Below are 24,987 nucleotides of genomic sequence, written 5' to 3' on the forward strand. Positions count from 1 at the left end.
TTTTTCTTTATTGTTCCTAGTTTGTAACCTCTAAGAAGGCAGGGATCATACTCGTTTTGTACGCCATTGGATTCCCAGCAATGTGCTTGATATTCAAAAAGGTGTGCAGTGAGTATTTGCGGGAGGGAGGAAGGGAAGGAGGAGGGAGGGAGGAAGGAAAGAAGGAAGAGAGGAAGGAAGGAAAGAAGGCAGGAAGGAAGGAAGGAAGGCAGGCAGGCAGGAAGGCAGGCAGGCTGGAAGGAAAGGAAGGCAGGAAGGCAGGAAGGAAGGAAGGCAGGAAGGAAGGGAGGAAGGAAGGGAGGAAAGAAAGACAGCAGGCAGCAGTTCCTCATACTTAACCTGGTTCTGTGTTTTGGAGTGGAATTAGTGTGCTCCAGAAAGACACTTTCCCCAGCACCTTGGTGACAAATACTGTGCAGTCTTATGGTATCATTAGAAACCAAGTGCCCCAATGTCCTTTTATATTTAAAAAAAATTTCTACCCTTTTCTCCGCAGGTGCAGGGCACCCACAGTTATTCTACCATCAAAGAGAGGGAATAATGGTAAGATTCATCTGGTCTTTTCCTTGCAACAAGTCAACATCAGATCAAGCCCAGGTACATGAGAAAATAGCCTGCAGACCTTCCCTTGGTGCTGCCCATTTATCCTTAAACGCTCCCCCCTGCCTGGTTAACATCAGCCCCTGTATTGTGAGGGGAAGGGACTAGCCAACCATGAGGCTGCCTAACACTCAGTCTCTTGATCCTTCTCACATCACTTCCTAGTCGGTGCTCAATCTCTCAACAGGCTTTATTAATTCAACATTACATGCCTCCTCTAAGGAGCTCCAAGAACTTCATGTTTAGCAGTTGACTCAACTCATCAGCACCACGTTGTGGTAAGTGTTACTAGTTGACTTGACCAATGTCCTCTGCCTTATGAAGGCTTTGAACACTGTCCTACTCCATCAGTTGGCTTTACCTTCATTTGGAACTACTGACACCTTATTCTCAGAAGGAAAAAAAAAAGATAGATGAGATTATTTTTGTTTTCATTCTGGCAGATATAGAACAGACTCGAGGCTTTACCTCTGTCATTCTGGAAGTGTTGTTCTTTCTTTTTTTTGGATATTTCTACTTTCTATGCTGTCTTATGTAGTGCTTTTATTTCTTGAGGAAGATTAGCCCTGCGCTAACATCTGCTGCCAATCTTCCTCTTTTTCTTTTTTCTCCCCAAAGCCCCAGTAGATAGCTGTATGTCACAGTTGCACATCCATCTAGTTGCTCTATGTGGGACGCTGCCTCAGCACGGCTTGATGAGCGGTGAGTAAGTCTGCACCCAGGATCCGAACTGGTGAACCCTGGGCCACTGAAGCAGAATGCACGAACTTAACCGCTGCGCCACCGGGTTGGCCCCATCTCTTCTAATACAATAAAAAAGCGATGGCAACTTTAGAAGATGCATGAGATAGATGCCACTCAGGGGCTTTACCTGAGCTCACATTTGGTTTGTAGTAATTTTAAATTAAAGATTCAATTTCTACTTTTAATTAAACAAAACTCCTGTTTTTGTGATTGCAATTGTGATTTCAGAATCTGTATTGCCAACGTTATAAGAGACACTGCCTTTTGGAGCAAAACAAAATATGCCTGCTCCTTCTTCTATGTGACAGAAGATATTTGAAGGTTTTCCCCTCCTCAACCATTGTGCAGCTACACATACCCAGTTTTCTCACACACATACAACCTGGTTTCCTGACCTCATGCTATTCAGCACCTCTCTGAACACACTAGTATATTGCAGTAGCAAGAATACAGATCCATGTATGAATCGGGCTTAGCTATCTAATAGCCTTGTGACCTTAAACAAATTTCTTAATTTCCATGAGTCTCAGTTTCTTCATCTGCAAAATGGGGCTAAAAATTAATTCTCCTAACTACTGTCATGGAGATTGACAGAGCACATATCAAGCACCCAGTACCTGACCTGGCAGCGTAGATGTTCAATAATTGGTTGCTAGTATTATTACTTTCTAAAATCCCTCTTGAAATGTGGCAGGGAAAACTGAGCTTTTTAACACACATCACTTAGGAGCATGGGCTTCAGAGTCAAACACTTAGGATTGAATTCTGAGTCCACCACTGGATAACTGTCTACTCATAGGCAGGTTCCTTCACCTGTCCCAGCCTCAGTTTCCTCAGGATATTAACACTAACCCATACAATTGTTGTCAGCCTTAGCACAGTGCCTGTCACATAGTAGTGCTCAATAAATACTAGCCATGTTAGCCAATATTTTACCATTACAATTGGCAATTCTATCTCTGACAAGCTGTAACATACAAAACATTTCATTTCCATTTTCTTCCTCTATGAGCTATCTAATGATAAATAAACACTTTATACATGCATTATTTCAGTCAGTGAACAAGTGTGAATTGCACATTTGAATAGGGTAGAGTTGGAGGAAGATATTATCTTCCCTGGCATCATTCCAGTAAAGCTTTGTGGAGTGGGTAGGGTTTCAGAAGCCACTTCAATGTGAGAGGAAAAAACGTGGAGGTGAAGAAACGTTGTTTGTGTTTTTCTTTTGTTAAGTTATTTATTCAAAAGTGATGGTAAAGTTATAGTTAACCCATGTGACTTTAAAGAATTATGCATAAAATTAAAAGATGTATGAAAAAAAGAAAGAAGTTTTTTAAACAAAAAGAACGGATGTTTAATGGGGTACAGCCAGCAAAACATTTAATTTAAATAATAGCATCATGCAACAAATTTCACTTTGCCTGGCCAGTCTTAGTGGTCAGAAATCTGACTAGGAAGATTGATTTTCACAAATTATCTAAATAATAAGCCAAAAGTACTGTTTTATATCAAGAAGAAAGACTAAATAGAAATGATAGGAAGTGATGAGGAGCATGAGAAAAAGTTGCAAAGTTGACATATTTTTGGAGAAATGGAAAATATGCCAATAACTGCATGGAGAGTCAAGGAAGAAAGCTAAGTCTTCCAAGAAAATCTCCCCTGCTGTTAATACAGCTAAAATGGACCCTCCTCCCAAACACTCTGGATAGCTTTATTAACTATTCTTATCCTTTCCAGACACTTCTTCAAATAATGACCTCCTCCCTATTCTCATCCATTCACCTAAAAAAAGAAAATGCACGCATTCTCACTGTGCCCCAGGCCTGGTGCTGGGGGCTGAGATGCAATAGCAGATAGGCAGTGGCCTGGATTCTAGGATCTTGGAGTTTCAGGAGTCAGACAAGTAAACAGTCAACGACAACACAGCGGTTAGTACTGTGATGGAAGTAAGAACAGGGAGGAAAGAAGGAAGGACAGATGAATGCACAGACAGAAAGAAGGAAACCAGAGGAGACTTCATCTAACCCTGATAGATTAAGGAAGGCTTTCCAGGGGAAATGACATAAAAACCAAGGCCTCTAGAAAATCAAACTAAGGACCCCCAAAGTGAGATCCTGGCCCAGGATTTATTTCTAAGGAGAGAAAGAAACAAAGGGCAGTGAAAATAGTGTTGTAATTCTAGAATATGTTCTTTGAAGGAAAATTAAGAAGAGAAGAAATATACTTTCAAGATTATAATGTGTAACAGTCCATTTAACCCCAATCGTTAGCTCCCTATTATAATATTTCAATTTCAAATTTGTTCCCTTCTCTCCAGTTTTGAAAATTCACTTTTCCAGTGATATTTTAATTAGATTGTAAGAAACTTAGAATCCTGACCTGGTAAAAGGATCAATGTATGAACAGAGCAGTACCGTGTTCATTTAAAACCACCAGATATGAACTAGAAATCAGAAGAGAAACCAGAGCTGGAAAAATTTTAGACCGCCTTCTCTGTCCAATGGCAACTCACTCATCTATGCTGGAATTTTCCCTATACTTCATCATGACCAAACCCAACCATAAATGTCAATCAACCTATTTCAAAATTAATGATATTAATGATATTTAGAACTTCCTGGCAATCCTAAGAAGTTTTTGGTTTGCAAGGTAACTATAGAAGAAATCATGGAAATTTTGCACTTCTCTCAGCCAATCAGAATTCAATATTTCTTTTCCCTTCTATTGTCCATTCATCAGCACACATGTGGGTAAACTGGTTCATTTTAAAGTCAAACATAAAATATGACCTGCATCTACACGAAAGATATGAAGTGCAGCACTTGTACTAATGTAGGGTCATTAACAAGGCCAACCAGGAAGCTGGGGTATAGCCCCCATCACATACAACACAACACACACACACACAATACACACATCAAAAGTAGCCCAACTGTAATACTGAATGCCTTAATTTGCCCTTGTTGGCTAATTTTGTGGTTTGTGACTAGGGTACTTAGTGCCAGGAAATGCAGCTTACTCCGTGTATATTAAGCTTCTTCTGACAAGAAGCGCTAGACAGACGTAAACTACCTATGTTCTCGGCAAGAATGACTCATTACTATTGCCAAAAGGAGGCTACAACTTTGTGGAAAGGCTTCTGATTCTCTATACTTGAAAATATCTAATCTGATGTCTTACAGAGTGGAAAAGAAAAGAAGAGGGGAGACCTTCAACTATTATCCTCCTCCCAAGGGATTGAAGAAGGAAAGGACTAGGGTTAAGATGTGTTATAGGAGCGCATCTGGCCTGACTCATCACATTCTCTGGAACAGAACCACTTCACGTTGGGCAAGAGTTGACTCGATGTGAAATGGAATGAGGTGAAATAACGTTCCTGGTCTACTTTCCAGTTCTGTTATTCCATGACTTCTTCAAAGTCAGGAGAAAATAATTCCAAAAGCTTTCCACTATTGATTGAATGGCCTAGCCTTATGACTGAGTCTTGTTTACAAGCATGGCTGTGTGTTTTTAGTTTGTTTTCCCCCACCCAGCATCTAAGACAATGTTCTGGATAGAATAGACACTTTATAAAGGTTCTTTGTTCCAACTTTTGCCTACCTTGTCACTTAAGTTATCATTTACCCCTGACACATATGCACAAAACTAGCAGAAAAGCGATTATCATCAGTGTAGGAACATGGGCAGTCCTCTACTTTCTGTGGAAAGCCGGGGAAGGAACAGGGAAGTACAACGAAGAGAAGTCACAGTTCTTTTCTTAGCTGGTACTTGCACAGACCATGACCTGATCGCCCACAGAAAAGGGAACTTGGTAGGGAGTGGCTTGGTCTGAAAGTGGGCGTTATGATGTCATTGCTCCTCTCCAACTTCCTTCTCTTTCACCTCCCTTTCTAAGCCCCTTAAAATAGGAATGTCCCACTAACAGCCAGATAGTGGTCACTTGATGTATAATTTGTGGTCTCCATAAGAAAACACTAAAATAATCAGGTCAAGTCAAGACTTCCCCCTGGCAATAACCAATATAGGAATCCAGATAGCATAAGAAACTGCTGAAAGGAAAAAAAAAATAAATGGCTAAGTATTCAAAACATAAGGAGATGGTAATACATAAGTACCATGAATTTTCAATCCCACTCCTGCAACACACCCCACAAAATTATTATCAGCTGTATATTTGCCCAAGCCAAGAAAACTCTGACTTTGGAGAGCATTTTTACAGTACCCAAATTACCACAGGAACACGCATCTGGCTTAAGGTACAACTTCATGTTTAAAAGCAGAGAAAAGACTTAACTTCTGTATCTCAACTGCCGCCTGAATTTCAGCAAATGTGCAACAGGTCACTTCCCTCTCAGACAGATATTACGAAATGAACCATGCTGGTGTCAAGTTCAGTAAGAAGTGACTAACCTTAAATCATCTGGGCCCAGATAAGGAATTAGATTAGACTTTTTTTTATAGCAGCTAATCAAACAATGGGCTTAATAAGCATAGTTGGTGCTTAATAAGTACTTGCTGACTGAGAAGCCACATGGCACAGTGGGTTAGACAGAGCGTGGGCTTTGGAGTCAGACTGCCTGGGTTTAAAATCTTGTACTGATCACCAGCTGTCTTCCCAGCTGCCTCAGAATCCTCATCTATAAAGTGATGATGAAAATAATAGGGCCCACCTCACAGGATTACTGGGAGGATTAACTGAATCAATACAGCAGTTTTTCAAGTATGGAAGCCTCATCTGAGAACACATTAGAAATGCAGATTCTTAGGACCCAACCCAGACTTGCTGACTCAGAAACTCTGGGATGAGGCCGAGGAATCTGTGTTTTACCAGGCCGTCCAGGGGATTCTGATGCCCAGTGAAGTTGGAGAATCACTGGGTTAACGCCTGTAAGGCAAAGAGCACAGCTGCTTTTGTTCCTGGACTAATGGGGGCACTCGGAGCCCTCACTGACTGTTAACTCATTACTGATCCATATAACTCAAAAGAAGGAGCTAGGTTAACTCAAGTTTTTGCAAGACAATTCCTCTAAATAACTTTTAGAGGATTTTATGGCCATCTCTAAGTTAGAGGTGGTAGACAGTGATGAGGTTCAGAACATGCTACCCCAAAGTATGGCACCTTGACATACTGAATATTCTAAGCTGAAGGAATCTGAGAAAACGGCAGAAGCAGGAAAGGCCCTCTGACCTTCCCCCACCCTTCTTCCCTAAAGCAGGTCATAAGATGAACGGGCCTCGCTGTTTCCCCCAGTTTATGACACGTGGCTCATACTCTTTGTCCTATCATATCTTTCCACTCTTCATCCAACCTAGCATAAAAACACTCAGGTTTAACTGTTTCTTCAGATCTTCATTTCCTTATGAAAGTTCCCGTGTCACGTAAAACTTATGTTCAATAAATTTATATGCTTTCTCTTGTTAATCTTTGTCAGTCTAATATTCAGACCCAGTCAGGGACCCTAAGAGGGTCAAGAAAAATTTTTTCCTCCCCTAGAATAGTCTCTGAATCAGACAGAAGGAAAGGACAAGGGCAGAAGGGGAGAGAGGTATTTCATCTTACTGGAGGAGATCATCCATATACACATACACATGTACAGCTTGCCAGAGCAAGCTTTTACATAAAATTGGATAATACAGTATAAAAGAAAAAGGCTCAGGGACCAGCCTGGCAGCGCAAGCCGTGAAGTGCACGCGCTCCATTGCGGTGGCCCGGAGTTCGCCGGTTCGGATCCCTGCCGCACACCGACGCACTGCTTGTCAGGTCATGCTGTGGCGGCATCCCATGTAAAGTGGAGGAAGATGGGCACGGATGTTAGCCCAGGGCCAGTCCTCCTCAGCAAAAAAAGAGGAGGATTGGCAGATATTAGCACAGGGCTGATCTCCTCACAAAAAAGAAAAGAAAAGAAAAAGGCTCACACTGGAAATGCAAAACTCAGTAAATAAATAAAATATATCTCAATTGTACTTGCTATGAGATTTAAGATTATTTTTAAAAAGGAAATTCTATGAAGTTGTGGTACCCTAACTAAAATATTATAAATGGTTTGATTTTATCATATAATTGCTAAGCATACTGTGGCCATTCACTACTTTTTAATTGTTTTATTGAATATCACTTCAAACATCAATTTCGTATATAAGAATCATGACTCTCTATGCAAAATGTAAGTTAAGAAAAATAAAAATTAAGTTGCTTAAAGCAAAATACCTTACATTTGGAAGGAAGACCCTAGGCAGCAAACATTGGCTAACTTTGAAAGGGTGCTGGTTTAAAATACAGATTTCTGGGCTCTCTTCCTCAGAGGTTCTAATTTAGTAGATCTGGGTAAAGCCAGGGAATATGAAATTTTAACAGCCTCTTCATCTCCACCCTGACCCCACGCCAAGTCATTCAGAGGCAAATGGTTGACAGATCACATTTTGAAAAGCATTGCTAAAACTCCTTGTCTATGGATAACCCTAAATGAATAAGAGCCTCTGATTAAGCAAAGTTTCTAGATAGCTGAGAGTTAATCCTTTATGTATAGGAAAGGTTTGTACTATTTTTAATGGAAAGCTTTCTAAAATATATTCTACCTTTCTCTATCATCTTATACATAGCATATAGGGTATAACTTAATCTTGATGACGGAGGCTTCTTTGTTATTATTGTTATGGTTGATATGTAGTATAGTCACAGAAAGCATTCAACACAGAGTTGACTGAAACATGATTCCTAAAGTGGCCCTAGAGCTTGAAAATGTTCTGAATGTCAGCTTTAGCTTTTGAGACTTTTTCCCAAGGGCAGGGTGACAAATGTGGAGCTGCAGAACCTCAACGGCAATGTGACACGGCTGCAAAATGAATGAGTGCCTCAAAGACGGAAGCAGCCTTTGTAAAACTGCTATTAGTGACAATTAACTTTTCAAAACCATCCCAATTTTATCTATGACTGTCCAGCCACATGGCAGGGTCTATATCTTAACCAATCCTCCCATTGAAAGAAAAAATATGCTGGATAAATTACACTGTAAAAAATAATTTTAAATGCCTTGATGAGCTGGTGATTAAGTAAGGAACCTGTTACATGCTGAACTGTACTCCCCCAAAATTCATATGTTAAAGTCCTGACCCCCAGTATCTCAGAAAGTGACCGTATTTGGAAATAAGTTCTTTGTAGATGCAATTAGTTAAGATGAGGTCATTCTGGAGTGGGTTAAGCTCATAATCCAATATGATTGGTGCCCTATAAAAAGGGGAAATTTGGTCACAGACACGCACATAACGAGAATGCCATGTGAAGATCAAAGCGGAGATTGGCGTGATGCTTCTATAAGCCAAGGAGAGAAGCCTGAAATGGATCCTTCCCTGACAGCCCTCAGAAGGAACCAACCCAGCCAAAATCTTGATTTCAAACTTCTTGCCTCCAGAACTCTGAGATAATAAGGTCATGGTGGTCATAATAAGGTCATAGTTTGTGGTACTTTGTTCTGGCAGCCCTAGCAAACTAATACAAAACCAAAACATGTAAGCCAAACCTTGAAGCTAACTTTCACTTTAGAAAAGTAAAGGCATTAATAGACCTAATGCCTCTACTACTAACAACAATAAATATTTGTCCTCTCTCATAGTTTTTGTGGGTTAAGGAATTCGAAAGCCCCATGGCTGGGTGGTTCTGGCTTGAGGTGTTTCATTAGGTTGCAATCACATATTGGCCAAAGCTGCAATCATCTGAAGCCTTGACTGGAACAGAAGCATCCACTTCCAAGATAATTTACTCACATGGCTGGCCAGTTGGTGCTGGCTGTTGGCAGGAGGCCTCACTTTCTCTCCACATGGCCCTCTCTAGAGGGCTGCTTTTGTGTTCTCACTAGATGATGGCTGGGTTTTCCCAAGTGAGTGATCCAAAAGAGAAAAAGCCAAGCAGAAGCTATTTTTTTTGTGACCTATTCTTGAAAGCCACATACCATGACCTCTACCACATTCTATTTGTAAGAAGTAAGTCACTAAATCTGGCCCACATTCAAGAGGGTGCAAATTAGGCTTCATTTTTCTGAAGGAAAGAGTGTCAAAGAATTTGCAAGTATTTTAAAACAATCACAAGGAGCTAAGCATCTACCTGAAGAGGTGAGAAAAATAATCCCAGCAAAATAAAGCCCAAGGAAATAGAAGAAAGCCAATTAAAAAGATAACATCAGAAATTAGCATAATATAAAACCAATATGCAATAATCTGCAAAGTCTAAATTTGGTTGTTTTAAAAAGCTGACAAAATTGACAAACTTCTAGTAAGACTGACCAAGAAAAAAAGAAAGGGGGGTACAAATAAACAATGTTAGAAAGAAGGAGGGAACAACTACAGATGCTGCAGAGAATAAGGGGGGCACCGTGAATATATTCTTAAAAAATAAGAGGATATTACGCAAAACTTTATGCCTCTAAATTTTAAAACATAAACAAAATGGATAAATTTCTACAAAACTGTAACATACTAAAACTGACTTAATAAACAGAAGAACTGAATACTCCTATAACAATTTAAAAATCTAAGCCAGTAGTTTAAAAAGTTCCCTCAAAAAGAACACCCAGATGAGATGGTTTTACAGGCAAGCTCCACCAAATATCAAAAATACAAGTAATTCCAGGCTTACACAAACTATTCCATATTACAGAAAAGGAAAAAGAGGAGGGGGAACACTCTATAACTCATTTTATGAAGCAAAAATAACCTTGACAGCAAAATCTAAAAATGTCATTGCAAAATAGGAAAATTACAGGCCAAATACACTCAACACAGACATGAACATTCCTTAAGATATTAGCAAATCAGATCAAAATTAAATTTCTATAAACCAGCAACAAACAGAAAGTGTTCATTTATTACTGTTAGTAATAAATAATGGAAACAACCCAAATGCCTATCAACAGTAAAATGGATATCAGACATTAAGGTATATTAATATAATGGAATATATTCAGCAATGAAAATCAATGAAATACAGCTACAGGCAATAATACAGGTCAATCACTGGAGTAAAATATTGAAAAAGGAAGTCATGAAAGAAGACATATAATAAATTCCACAGGATAAATTCTAAAAACATGGAAAATGAGGGGCCAGGCCAGTGGCGTAGTGGTTAAGCGTGCGTGCTCCGCTTCGGCAGCCTGGGGTTTGCAGATTTGGATCCCCAGCACTCACCGACGCACCACTTGTCAAGTCATGCTGTGGCAGCGTCCCATAGAAATTGGAGGAAGATGGGCACAGATGTTAGCCCAGGGCCAGTCTTCCTCAGCAGAAAGAGGAAGATTGGCATCGGATGTTAGCTCAGGGCTAATCTTCCTCACAAAAAAAAACAAACGAACATGCAAAATGATTAAACATACGAGATAAAGCGATAAAGAAAAGCAAAATACAAAATCCAGGATGGTGCTCTCTCAAAGGGAAAAGACGGTAATAAGATCAAGGAGGGGCACATAAGAAATTACAAGGGTAACAGTAATGTTCCTTATACCCTGTACATACTTCATAAGCATTCTTTTATAGCTACTCAACAGTTAATTTTAAAAAACTCAAAACAATGAATAGAACCAGCTCCCAGCATGGTTCTCTTCCCTCTCACATGCTCCAAATCTGTTCACAGTGTGAGAAGGAGAACCGTGGCTCACCATTCCATAAAATAGGTGAGGATTTTCTCCAAGCTCTCCTGAATGTTGATTTTTTTGTGTGTGTGTGAGGAAGATCAGCCCTGAGCTAACATCCGTGCTAATCCTCCTCTTTTTGCTGAGGAAGACCGGCTCTGAGCTAACATCTATTGCCAATCCTCCTCCTTTTTTTTTTCCCCAAAGCCCCAATAGATAGTTGTATGTCATAGCTGCACACCCTTCTAGTTGCTGTATGTGGGATGCGGCCTCAGCATGGCCTGAGAAGCGGAGCGTCAGTGCGCGCCCGGGATCCGAACCCGGGCCGCCAGTAGCGGAGTGCGCGCACTTAACCACTAAGACGTGCGGCCGGCCCCTGAATGTTGATTTTTAAAAGAAATTTTGGAATATATGCCAAATAGAGTTCTTTCATAATGTTGATTATCTAGCCACACATTAAAAGATCTAGCCCGTTTGCTCTGTCATTTTAATAAGTATGTCTCAATCTTACCTTATTCCAGTCACAAATAAAAAAACTTGAAAGCTATTCAAGCTTTGCCAAAGTCAGTCATAATAACATTAAAAACTGTCCAGTGATTTTGGAATTTACCCAATCCAAATAGCACAGACAAAAAATTTTGCTTGAATTAACTTCAACTCTCTGCTTGTTTAATCTTTTTTATCATTGTTCCAATTTGTCACCACTTACTACCATAAGAATACAACTTTTAGACATTCATACCAAAATAACTACTTGGTTCACTGGAATTCGGGGGTGGAAGGTGAGGAGTGGTGGGTGGGCAGGAATCAGTGGTTTCACTGAACCCGAAACGAGTCTGACAGGCCAAAAGAAGTATTCAAAATAGTTCCATGGCAACATAGCTTAAGGCAACAAATGAACTTAAGACTATATATGTACTGGTGCTGACAAATGCTAAATAGCTGAGAGAAACCAGTTCTATTTATTCTAGTTTCTGATGGAGACCTGTTCTCTCAGTTCCAACTCTTAGACTGTTTGAGAGCTTCAGGTAATTTAAGTAAATCCATAAGCACAAATAATGTGAATAAAACATGTTTTAGATCTATTATTTTTTAAATTTCAGCTTTATTGAGGTATAATTGATATATAAAATTGTAAGCTATTTGAAGTATACATAGTGATGATTTGATACAGTATACGTTGTGAAAGGATACCCCTCATCTAGTTAATTAACACATCCATCACCTCACATATTTGTTTGGGTTTTGTGTGTGTGTGAGAACATTTAAGTTCTACTCTCAGCGAATTTCAACTATACAATACAGTGTTATCAACTATAGTCACCATGTTTTACATTAGATCCTCAGACCAAATTCATCTGATAGCTGAAAAAAAAAAGCTGTACCCTTTTACCAACCTCTCCCTATTTCCCCCACCCCTTAGCCCATCAACCACTTTTTTACTGTCTTTCTATGAGTTTGACTTTGCTTTTTTTTTTAAGATTCCACATATAAGTGATACCATGCAGTATTTATCTTTCTCTGTCTGGTTTATTTTAGATCTATTATTTTTAAAATATTCCAACCTATGTCCTCACAAGCAGTATAATCTTCCTTTACAAATCAGAGTTTTTATTTAAATTGTATAAAACCATATATGGTTTGAATTCTTCACAAAATTTAACTAGTAAACAAGCTACATTATCAAATATTTTACCTTCAGAGCAAATCTAAACTAAAAGATATAGTTATGTTTAGCTGGTGGACAAAATATCGACGTAAAACTCACTGCTTCTCAAGAAACCAGGCATCTCCCAGGTCTCAGATGACCGCAAGGGAATAGCTCCGGGTTTGCTTCACTTTGGATCATGCAAAGGTATCACAAGAGTATTTTGATTTAACAGTAATGTGTTTTATTTTATTTTATTTTATTTTTTGTAAGGAGCACTAGCCCTGAGCTAACATCCGATGCCAATCCTCCCCTTTCTTCTTGAGGAAGAGTGGCCCGGAGCTAACGCACCAAGCGGTGCGTTGGTGCACGCCCAGGATCCAAACCTGTGAACCCCGGGCCGCTGAAGCGGAGCGTGTGCACTTAACCGCTTGCGCCACTGGGCCGGCCCCCAACAGTAATGTGTTTTAAATGGCCAAGCGATGAAAGAGTCTTTTAAAAAGTAATGCTGAAAAGATATGATATGTATAGTTGAAACAGATGTCAAGGACTAGGTGTCAGGACAACTGGTCCTTTACTACTAACTAGGTGGGCTTTAGGCAAATAAGTCACTATTTGAGCCTTATCATAAATAAACTAGGTGTGACCTTGGGCAAATAAGTCATTATTTGAGACTTATCATAAATAAGCTTTATCATAAATAAATGTTGAGACTTAGAATATGTGACCACAAAGGTGTCTTCCAAATTTAGAGTTTTAGGAACAGCAAGCAAGGGTCAGAGAGAGGGAAGTGATAACTTATTTAGAGAAAATGACATATTCATCAAGAGACAGAGAGAAATACCTATAATTTGTAGAGTATTAACTATGCAAGGCAAAAAGCACAAACTAACTCAAGGAGAGAATGTAATCTCCAAGCAGAGAGAACCCTTTTAAAGAATTTTGTTTGAGACAGTCCTATGAAAACTGGAAATTGATATCTCCTTATTTACTAAACAGCAAGTTAGCAAGCATTTTTGTTTACAATGTGTAGAGGTTTTTATGCATTGCAACAAAAGTACACCATAGAATACTTTTTATAAGGAAAAGCATACAAAGAGATGTTTACAAAAACTGTACTTTCATTTATCTATGTCCAGTCAAACACTAATCATTTGCAGCAAGGTGTCCAAAAGAGCCCAAGCATAGTTAGAATTTTCTAACTCATAGATACGTGTCTATAAATACAAGCATGTGCCACAAATTCAGGAGTATGTTTTCATATATAACAAAATAAAATTTATTGTGTATTTTCAGTTAAAATCAGTTAATGCCCACATCAGACACTTAGGCCCTCAAGAAATGATCTTGTTTCATGGGTGATAATGGGCTGAGGAGTTAGTGCTCCAAGAAGTTAGTGAAATATTTCTGAGATCTACTGTAATGGAGAGCATAAAACATGGTGTTCAAATGAGCACCCCAAAAAGGATTTGCTCTATCTAATCTGAATTGTTAAGATCCTTTTCTATTTTAAAATTCAATATAATTCAGCAACATTTTTTGAATATCTAAAATGTGCAAGTGTCAAAATCAAATCTAATAAAGGTGTTTGATTTGACTTAGGACTTCTGGGATAAGAGCTCAAGGCATACAACCCTGATAGCAACGAATTCCAAAGTTTAATCAGTTTTAGCTCTACATTCAACCTGACTCACTCCATCACAAGCAGCCTTGGATGTCATAATTATCATAGGTGATTGAATGAGTCTAATTTGAAGTAGAGGTTTGCAGAGTGTCTTTATGTGTCTGTGTTCTTTTCATCAAAATCCACCGGGCTCTTCTTTTATAAAATGTAGATTTCAACCCATGTGCACTCATGCTTCCCAGATATTCTACTGTCCTCTCTTCCTTAGTGTTCATGATGTTGGCGACACTGGCATTTGCTTAGCGGCAGTCCTGGCTGTCCTCCAAGCTAACACAGTACTGTTGAACAAAACTTTGCCAGCATTCCATCTCCGTTCCAGAATCACCTTCATCCGGTGGTGGCTTCCTTCTAACATCTGACTCCCTGGTTCCCTAAACCCTTTAGGCTTTATATCAACAAATCTCTTCACTCACTCATGCCAATGTGTTTATGAAATAGATCAAACCACATTTCTAACTGTCATGTCTAAAATCACACAAATTCTGAAATCAGCTTTACTTTAGTATGAGTTATTAATTCATTAGTATCTTAGAACCATTTTATGAACACAAGATAACTGTCTGAGCACTACAGGGGGATACAAAGGTTGACACAAGATTTCCCTTGAGGAACTTGAAATAGAGTTTGAGAAACAGGACAACTAGACATGAAAATGAATAATGGAAGGCAGAAGGTGGTGAGTATCCAATCCGTGGGACGGCTGATGGGTGCTAGTGAAGTCATCCCTGTGGACTTCACAGCAGGGGTGAGACTGGAGCTTGTTCTTAAAGGAGCAAGAGAGAATTTGAATAGGTGAGGAGTGGGGGTCCCAGGTGTGTGAAAATGCCAAAGATGTCCTAGTAAAACTTCCATTCAAAGAAGGTGGGCAGGGTGGGGCGGCAAGGTGGGGGGAAAGGAGGCTTATGCTTGAAAGGAGCAGGAAACCAGCCACAGCCAGTCTCGTTGGGATTAAGTATTGCATCTTGTTGACAATGGCAGTACCATTGAAGGATTTTAATCAAAAATTGTGTTTAAAGATGATTTATCCGACTGTCACATGTAGAAGGAGGTGGCAGTAATTGGAAAAAGTAAGATCAACTAAAAGCCCTGGGGAATGATTTTTATATGAGTCCCAAAGCAGGTTGGTAGCAGTGAACTTGAAATAAAATACAGAAGAGACACTGGCAATTGAGTAGGTATATGTATGAAGAGGGTGAGTCAGAGAGCCTGAGTTACTGAATTTCACAGGGGCTTTGTATTCCCGATGAACATGTTGCTTAAAGGTTCAATAGTAAAATCGCAGATCCATGTAATGAATGAATAAGTTAGTATTCACTTAATGTAAAAGCACCAACCCATTCTACTTTAATGTTGACAGATTTTAAGCACAAACATCCCTAAACTGCTCCCACACATGCTCCATGCTTTTTCACGCATGGACATATTTGCAACTATACCTAAGGAGGGAGGGAGGAAATATTTACAGAGCCTGTACCAGGCGCCAGGCCCTCAGCCGACTGTTGGGGCTACACAGATAAAAGCCTCTGCCTTTGAGGGGCTCACAAGCTACATCCTTCCCACAAAGTCAGCCACAGCTTCAGTGACACACACCGGCTGCTGACTTCCCACCTGTGTCTCCACTCCAGATGGCCTTCCTGCTCTCCAGCCTTGTCCATGCATCTGTCTACCAGACTTCCTCACCTGGATGTCCATGGACTTCTCCAAACAACATCTGCAACACTGGACACATTATCTCCTTTCTATGGAACCTGCTCCTCCTCACGCAAGGTTCCCATCTCAGAGAATGGCAGAAACAGGGGACTCCTCCAATGGCCTCACTCCCCACACTATCTCTCCTCAAGTTCTGCTGATTCTACTTCTTGGCTATTTCTCTTATCCAGCCACCTCTCACCACCTGCACTCTCTGGTGTAGGCTACCACCATCTGTTGCCTGCCAAAGCTTCCTAAGTGGCCTCCTGGCATCCCAGCATGCTACCCTCCTATCCACTCCCCACACAGCAGCTAGTGTGACCTTTCTAAAATGAATATATAACTAAGTCACTTATCTGCTTAAAATCCTTCAATGGTTTCCTATCACTGTTAGAATAAAGTAAAATCTCTTAATATGCATCGCAAAGCCCTTTATAGACTGGATCCTGCCCATCTCCCCGTCCTCACTTGTTTCCTCTCTCCTCTCCAAGCACCAGTCACACAAAATTCTTTCAGTTCCTCTGACTGTCCATGCTCTGACTCTCCTCTTGTCCCCCATATATCCTATTCCTCCTGCTAGGAACACTTTCCCCCTTTCTGCAAATTCCCATGCCAAGGAAAGATTATCCTGAGCCGAAAGGATGCATTGATAATGACCATTATTCCATATTGCATGTGTACAGCCCTCTACATTAAGAGTATTAACTATATCCCTGTAACTACAATGATCATATTTTGCAAACTAAAATTCTGAAGAATAGGACTGAATTTTGGACAACAGGGCTGTCTTGGAACATCTTGGGTTGATGTAAGTCCCATTTTGTGGCAGTGGACTTTTAGAATCCTGGCCTTCCCTCATCAGGGACAAAGGATTGCAGTGTGATTCCAAAGGGGACAGAGGGCAACAGCTGCTCTAGGCACATGTCATGCAATGGGCTTGATATTTAGTCCAGTGTGTTGGGGCAGGATGTTCTGCTCAAGATTAACCCATGGAGTTTTCTTATGCCTGCCCAATGAAAAGGTGCTAAAAACAAAACACACACACACACACACACACACACACACACACACACACACCTTCATGCTCCTTAAGAGTGTAAATAATCTTTGAGGCACCCAGAGGCAGCTCCCTCTCTTGAAGGAGGGAGGAGCAGAGAGTCTCTACCTGCCCTTACCTACCTTAGGACAGCCTTATTGTCCCAAAACAGGGTATAATCAGGCCCTTTGTCAGGGCTGAATAGGAAACACCCACCCAATAAGGAGGAATAGGAGACGTGGTTCTGGATTCAGAAAGAATGGATGTGGATACCTGGACCAAGTCGAACTAGAACTCCTAGGGCAAGTGGGCTGGGTTGTGGTGGGATTTGAGCACTAGGGACGTATCCTGGGGACCCCAAGTGACAAACATCCTTTGTGGAATTTACCACAAAGGCAATGAAATGATCTTCTCTTGAAGATTCCTTGAGGCCATTATGCTAAGTGAAATAAGTCAGACAGAGACAGACAAATACTTATAATCTCACTTATATGTTGAATCTAAAAAAACTGAACTCACAGAAACAGAACAGCTTGGCAGTTGCCAGATGTCAGGGGTGGAGGGGTGGGGGAAATGGGTGAAGGTAGTCAAAAGGTACAAACTTTTGGGGCCGGCCCCATGGCCGAGTAGTTAAAGTTCCATGTGCTCCTCTTCAGCAGCCCAGGTTCATGGGTTTGGATCCTGGTCACAGATCTACACCACTCTTCAAGTCATGCCGTGGCGGCAACCCACATACAAAATAGAGGAAGACTGGCACAGATGTTAGCTCAGGGCCAATCTTCCTCAAGCAAGAAAAGAGGAAGATTGGCAATGGATGTTAGCTCAGCTCAAAAAAAAAAGTACAAACTCTCAGTTATAAGACAAATAAATTCTGGGAATGTAATGTACTATGGTTAACTATGTACCTATGTCATATATGTCACTATGGTGACTATGGTTAACAATACTGTATTGTATATTAAAAGTTGCTAAGAGAGCAGATCTTAAAAGCTCTCATCACAAGAAAAAAATTGTAACTGTGAGGTGATGGGTGTTTGTGGTAATCATTTTGCAATATATACATATATTGAATCATTATGTTTTACACCTTGGACTAATACAATGTTATATGTCAATTATATCTCAATAAAACTGGGGGATCAATCTTGGCCCAGCATCAGCTGCTAGAATGTCTTGGACCGGTTCTCAACAGAAGTGCGTGATGGCCTGAGAGCGAATGAGACAACAGCAGGCTGACAGTCTTTACTCTACTTGCCTGGGGGTGGAAGTCAGCAGCCTCCTCGTACCCCCTCAGAGTTTCTAGCCCTTATCATGGCCCTAACTTTCCATCTATTTCTAAACTCTTCTGGTAATTATGGAAAAAACAATGTTTAACAGGGAGTTTGTGAAACCTCTTACTGGTTTACTCAATACCATACAATGAATAACAGGTAGATACTGAAACAAAAAAGTGATTCTGGAAAGATGGGTGGTACCTTGTGCTGTCAAAAACATAGAAACAGGTGAGAAGGGAAAGACCCAGGAGCTCATCGGCCCATGACACTCAAGGACTGTTCCCTACAATGTTATGAAGGTCTCTGGTTCTGACTGGAGCTACTGGAAGATATGTCAAATCACATTAAGTCTGCACAAAGCCTCAGTGAAGAAAAAGCGGTTTATGGACAGAGGAATGTGACACAGAACCAGGGCAATGTGACTAGACCCCATTATCTGAGTGCTTTTGATAACACACTGGAAAGCAGAGTTGGGTTTTGAATCAACTGAAATCTTCCATAAATGGAGTCTAAATCCAGGCTACATAGCATCCAAAAACTCCCCAGAGAAATTCCTATTATGTACACGGAAGGGGGAGTGTAGCAAGTCCCATCTGGCTGGGCAGAGAACATTCTCTGCTTAGCAAAACTTCGTGGTTCTTGTGTTTAGTGCCAACTAACTGCATGTTCGTACTAGACCCAGGCCCTGCACACAGAGGTGTAAGTGTATTGAAAAATGAGCTAGATAGAGCAGGCAGTGCTGGGCAATGCTTAGTCTCTCAAACATCAAAACCACAAAGCAAGATATTAATAAGGGTATTATTTTTATAAAGTCCCTAACTGGTTATGAGCCAATATTATGACCAATGTTATTCAGAGTTGCTATAGCAAAATAAAGTGACATCTTTTCCATTAGCCTCTCATCAATACACAAGCTAAAATCAAGAACAGACTGACATGCATCACTGGTGACTTTTGCTCTGTGGGACTGACGCTGTCCGAGAAACCTCAGAACTTTAAAGTAAATGTACAATGCTGTTAGCCTTATTAGGAAACAAAGGTACAGGCGGATGAGGTGACTCAACTCGAATGTCACCTGCTCCATGAGGCCTCCCCCGACAAGCTGAAAGTACTGACCTCCCTTCTTCACGCTGTAACCTCTAGTTACTCTGCAACACATTAACTCTGACAACTATCAAGTGATCTTGTGAATTTAGGCATGTTTTGTCCCTCCCCCCGTGTGAATTTAGACCCCAGAGAGAGGAACTTGGCGTGGTTTGTTCCTCTGTTCCTCACACCTACAGAGTTTGGCACAGAGTGAGCCCTCAGTGATATTTGACTGGTTACCTTTGCAACTTGCCACAGGACAAAGAGTTCAATTATCTGTGCCTGAAGGCTTCACAGAGTCCAGAAAACCAGCATTCACATCAGTTCATCAAACACCACACATTGGAATGAAAAGTGTTTTCATGATAGATATAACATTAATTAAATTCATACCTAGAGGCAAAGTGGTCTGAAGCAACACAGCTGCAAGTGTGGGCCGTGGACCAATGGCATCAGCATCAGTTGGCAGTTTGTTAGAAAAGCAAAATCGGGGGCCTGCCAAAGACCCAGTGAACCAGAGTATTTGAGGACAGAGCCCAAAAATCTGTGTTTAAGTTTTCCAGGTGACTCTTATGTACCCTAAAGTTTTGAGTAACTGTTATTCAGAAACAAAGGTAAGAATAAACAAGAAATGTCATAGGGGCCAGCCCAGTGGCGTAGCGGTTAAGTTCGCACTCTCTGCTTTGGCGGCCCGGGGTTCACAGGTTCAGATCCCAGTCGCGGACCAATGCACCGCTTGTCAAGCCATGCTGTGGCGGCATCCCATATAAAGTGGAGGAAGATGGGCACGGATGTTAGCCCAGGGCCAATCTTCATCAGCAAAAAGAGGAGGATTGGCAACGGATGTTATCTCAGGGCTAATCTTCACACACACACACACAAAATGTCATAAGGAGTAAGATTTTGCCAGGGACAACTGGCACCTTCTTGCTGTCATTTAAGTTAAAAAAAATCAGGGAAAAGGAGGAGGATGAATTACAGGCAAAATTACATGCATGACTATGGCACTCCAAATGCGTGCCCATGGGTGCCATCAGATAACTCTCCACATTCTGTTTCACTGAGGCTTCCAGACCTCACCAAACAACCAGCAAGTTGACTACACTTCTTGTATACAAAACTCTCCCTCTGCTTGGTTTCCCTCTCCTTCCCAGGGGCAGTACCCTCTGTGGCTCTTTCCAGGAATCATTCTAACAGAGGACTGACCAGGCCAACTGAGAAAAAGCAGCCCAGCTGGGGATGAGAGGGCAGCCATGCCATACCATGGTTTAGATGTCGGATGCAGTCACTCAGGAGAGCGCTGAACTTCTTCTGGTCAGCGGCATCATGGAAGCAGAAGTAGCCGTGTCTGAGGAATGGCTGCCACAGGTACACTGGGAATTCCTTTGGCAGGACCACAAAGGGCTGAGCATTCTCCTTCTCACTGGATGCTAAAGAAATATTGAAATCACAAAGACGTTTTAAAATATGTATCTTTTATTTAAAATACTTATTTCAGGCTGTGAAGGTAACTCTCTGGGGCAGGCCACGGGATGGAAAGGCAGTGTGAGGTGTCTTCACAGGGAGGAGGAAAATGAGAGCTGTGGCTCCTCTCGCATCCCTTTGCCAGCTCACCTGTCTCACTCCAGCAGGTGGCCTCACCTCCTACTCCACAGGAATAACCAAGGCCATCAGACACAATCTTTCTCACTTCACCTCAAAATGACCCGCAAACAGCGCTTGCTCTTCCCTAATGGCCCTCTTCAGGCTCCGCTGTCCCCCTGTGCAGACACTCACCTACCCTCCCCACGGGCTCCCACTACACCAGGCCTGCTCTCTGCCCTGCACTCTCTCCCTCCTCCCTGTCACTGCCAAACCAGCCCTTGCTGTCTTCATGCCATCAACTCCTACTCTCACCTCACTCTTGTCCCTGCCCCACCAGTCCCGAAACCCAATTGCTGAGGTCACTCCTGTCATCCTAACTGCCAGCCCTGCTTCTTCTTCATTATCTATTCTTTTAACCTGATCTGAAACATCTCTTATTGCTAATGACCCTTCTTTTGTTAACATTTTCTTCTCAAATTCCAGGAGCATCTCTTTCCTGGTGTCCTTCATGCTTTTTAAAAATTGTTTCTTCGTTGTCACCTTTATTGGCTCCTTTGCCCCTTCTCTGCACCCCCCCCATTAGGTGTTGGTGTTTGCCCTGTTCTGTACTGGTTTCGCTCCACTCTCAGTCTCTCCTCTCTCTAGGCATGGTCACCCATTCCATGACTTTGTTATCTTGTTTCTGCAGTTCATATTACCTTTTCCTTCTTCCTTTCCATCATGTTTTTAAATAGAAAATTCTCATTCATCTTTCAAGTCAGTTCAAAATCTGCCTCCTCTGAGGCACCTTTGTTGGCACCTCCCCTGCCACCAGAGAAAGAGTTGGGTGCTCCCTGACTTGTTTTCTTTGTATCCTCAGTCCATGTTTCAGTCATGGAACCTAGCAGATGTTCAGCTACAGTTTGTTGAATGAATAAAAGTGCTACACTGTCTAGGAAATTTTAAAAGCCTTAAACAATGAACTTTTACCTCTTCCCTCAAAATCAATTCCAAGAAACTCATGTTAAACTGTACTACTATTCAGATCCCCTACCTAAACTTTATTCCCTTCCATGCATTCGAATTATGTGATATTGTATTGGTTAAATGAGTCCCAGCTTACTTCCAGAGTTAGGAAGAGCAAGCAGAAGAAAAAATTAGCTCTCTGCTCCCTGCCTACGTAATGGACACCAATCTCAGGGAAAGGAGGGGAAGAAGGACCCTCTGAGAGGTAATTGAAAGCCCTGGGCATACTAAGAAACGGACCATAACCATAAAGGAGGCTCCAGAAACCGAGTCTTGCTACTGGCAAATTAATAAATCAAAATTGGCTTAGATAAAGAATAGATTTCCTAGGGCACGTAGGGGAGCCCTGTTTCAGTGTCCTGAAATCTGAAGGTAACAGAGTAGAATGCACTGAGAGCACAAACGATGGCCCCTCAGTACCCAGCAAAATACCTGGCACATCATAACACAAGAAGGAATCAGCATATGAATGAACAAGTAAATGAATGAATGATTGAATGCTGTAGCAGAGACCTCTAGTTGTAACACATTACCTATCCTCCCGTTCTTTCTCAGTAATAAAATCCTGATTTTTAGTTGAGCAAGTGACTGCATAGAATAAAGACTGCATTTCCTGCCTCCATTGCAGCTTGGTGCGCCACAGCCACTAAGTTCTGGCCAATGGGATGTAAATTGAAGTGGCAGTGAAACTTCCTGAAAGTATCCTTAAAGAGAGGGAATGTCCTCGCCTCCTCCCCTTTTCTCCTTCCTGCTCTCTGGGATGAGAAAGCCATGGCTGGGCCGGCCCCGTGGCTTGGTGGTTAAGTGCGCGCACTCTGCTGCTGGCGGCCCGGGTTCGGATCCCGGGTGCGCACCGACGCACCACTTCTCCGGCCATGCTGAGGCCGCGTCCCACATACAGCAACTGGAAGGATGTGCAGCTATGACATACGACTATCTACTGGGGCTTTGGAGGAAAAAATAAATAAATAAAATTAAAAAAAAAAAAAAAAAAAGCCATGGCTGCTGCTCCAGCACCCACCCTGGACTACGGAAATGAGGGCCACAACCTAGAGATAAAGGGGGAGAGCTAGAAAGAGTCCCTGGCATTTATGGAACTGCCACAGCAGCCCTGGACCACTAATCTCCAAATATTTTTAGCAAGATAATAAAACCTTATGTATTTCATTTGAGTTTTTTGTTGTGTGTAGCAAACTAGATTCTAACTAGTAAAATGCCAAATAAATGAATCACTTTAGCAAAATGTGGGGGCATTTTTGATACATCATCTTAGCAGACTATTGTATAAAGAAGACATATTTATTAATAAACCTCTAGTGCTTTTTCTCGAGTGAGGTTAATTCCTACCATCTTTATTGTGCCTTTATTCTTTGTAATGGAATTATATCATACAGTGAGTGCTCCTGTTAACGTGGTTTTGTGAAACAATTCTCCTTGCCCTTTCCAAGATGTCACAATTTTGTGCAAATGGCTGAAAGCAACATTGACCCTTTGCATCTAAAAGATACAGCAAGCCCCATAAAATTCATTCCTATTAGCCTCTAGTTATCTCCTATTTAACCTTTTACAACAATTTTCCAGATGCCATTAGCCTGCATTTTTTCTGAGTTGAGTTACAAGGATATCACAAATGATCTACTGTAGAATATTCTATTTTTAAAACTTAAAAGGCCACACCATACAATAAAAAAAGTCACTCAAATGCCCCAATCTGAAGCCCAGGGCCAAATGGCACTAGTTACACAGGCTTCCTTTTCATTCCTTCTGTTATGATTTCATCAATAAATCAATAAATATATTGTCTGTTCTGATTGATTTCATTGGAAAGTTCTTTTGGAGACGTTCTGAAGAGTCAACATGTTGGTATTCCCATTTCTAGCAGCAGCTCCAGAGCCAAGATCACATATAAGTAGATGTTGAAAGAAAATACAATAATATGTACAGTGCACATAAAGTGTTGCTTTAGCTTAAATTACTCAGTAATAATTTGTTAATCTAGGTTTACGGTCCATGTACTAATCCTATAATAGTGTTATTAAAAACACTATGCTAAGAATTCTGTAAAAATTGCTGAAATTATTATATTTTTCTCCATAAATTCCAATGAAATTATTATACCCATTAATAAGAACCAGGGCTCTTTTCAGGAAACCAAGTAATTACTATATGGCATGATTTACACAAAGCCAGATGGAGTTATTACATAATCCACAGTTCATGAATCTCTATGAAATGTGCTATTTGGTCTATATATTATCTACTATTTTCTCTACATGGAAAAAGTGGAATGAATGAGAATCAAAGTATGTTACAGCTGGAAGGATCCTTCTAGATTTTCAAGTTCAAGGCCCTAGAGTTGGAGAAACAGAAACCAGAGAGTTTCGGCCACTGCTAGAGAAAACACTTGATAAAAATCTAGTCTCCAAGGTTACAACAGACACCTCAGAAATACAAAAGATTATAAGAGAATACTATGAAAAGCTATATGCCAACCAATTCAACAATCTGGAAGAAATGGATAAATTCCTAGAATCATACAACCTTCCAAAACTGGATCAAGAAGAAGTAGAGAATTTGAATAGACCAATCACCAGTAAGGAGATCGAAACAGTAATCACAAACCTCCCCAAAAATAAAAGTCCAGGACCAGACGGCTTCCCTGGTGAATTCTACCAAACATTCAAAGAAGACTTAATACCTATCCTTCTCAAACTCTTCCAAAAAGTTGAGGAGGGGGGGAAGCTCTCTAACTCATTCTACGAAGCTGACATTACCCTGATACGAAAACCAGACAAGGACAACACAAAAAAAGAAAATTACAGGCCAATGTCACTGATGAACATCGATGCAAAAATCCTCAACAAAATACTAGCAAATCGCATACAACAATATGTTAAAAAGATTATACACCATGATGAAGTGGGATTTATTCCAGGTATGCAGGGATGGTTCAACATTCGCAAATCAATCAACGTAAAACACCACATTAATAAAATGAAGAATAAAAATCACATGATCAT

At 40.8% G+C, this 24,987-nt stretch overlaps 1 protein-coding gene across 1 annotated transcript in view; it reads right to left on the reverse strand.

The window, feature by feature from the left end:
* NIBAN1 (niban apoptosis regulator 1) overlaps window positions 1–24,987 on the reverse strand; it is a 152,880-nt gene that overhangs the window by 50,703 nt on the left and 77,190 nt on the right. The window contains exon 5 of the mRNA XM_004424929.3: window positions 20,641–20,808. Within this exon, the coding sequence (XP_004424986.2) occupies window positions 20,641–20,808 (168 nt within the window). The remainder of the gene's footprint in view (window positions 1–20,640; window positions 20,809–24,987) is intronic.

Source organism: Ceratotherium simum, chromosome 2 (genome assembly GCF_057802395.1).
Source record: "Ceratotherium simum simum isolate JZ-2026a chromosome 2, ASM5780239v1, whole genome shotgun sequence".
NCBI classification, from domain to species: domain Eukaryota; kingdom Metazoa; phylum Chordata; class Mammalia; order Perissodactyla; family Rhinocerotidae; genus Ceratotherium; species Ceratotherium simum.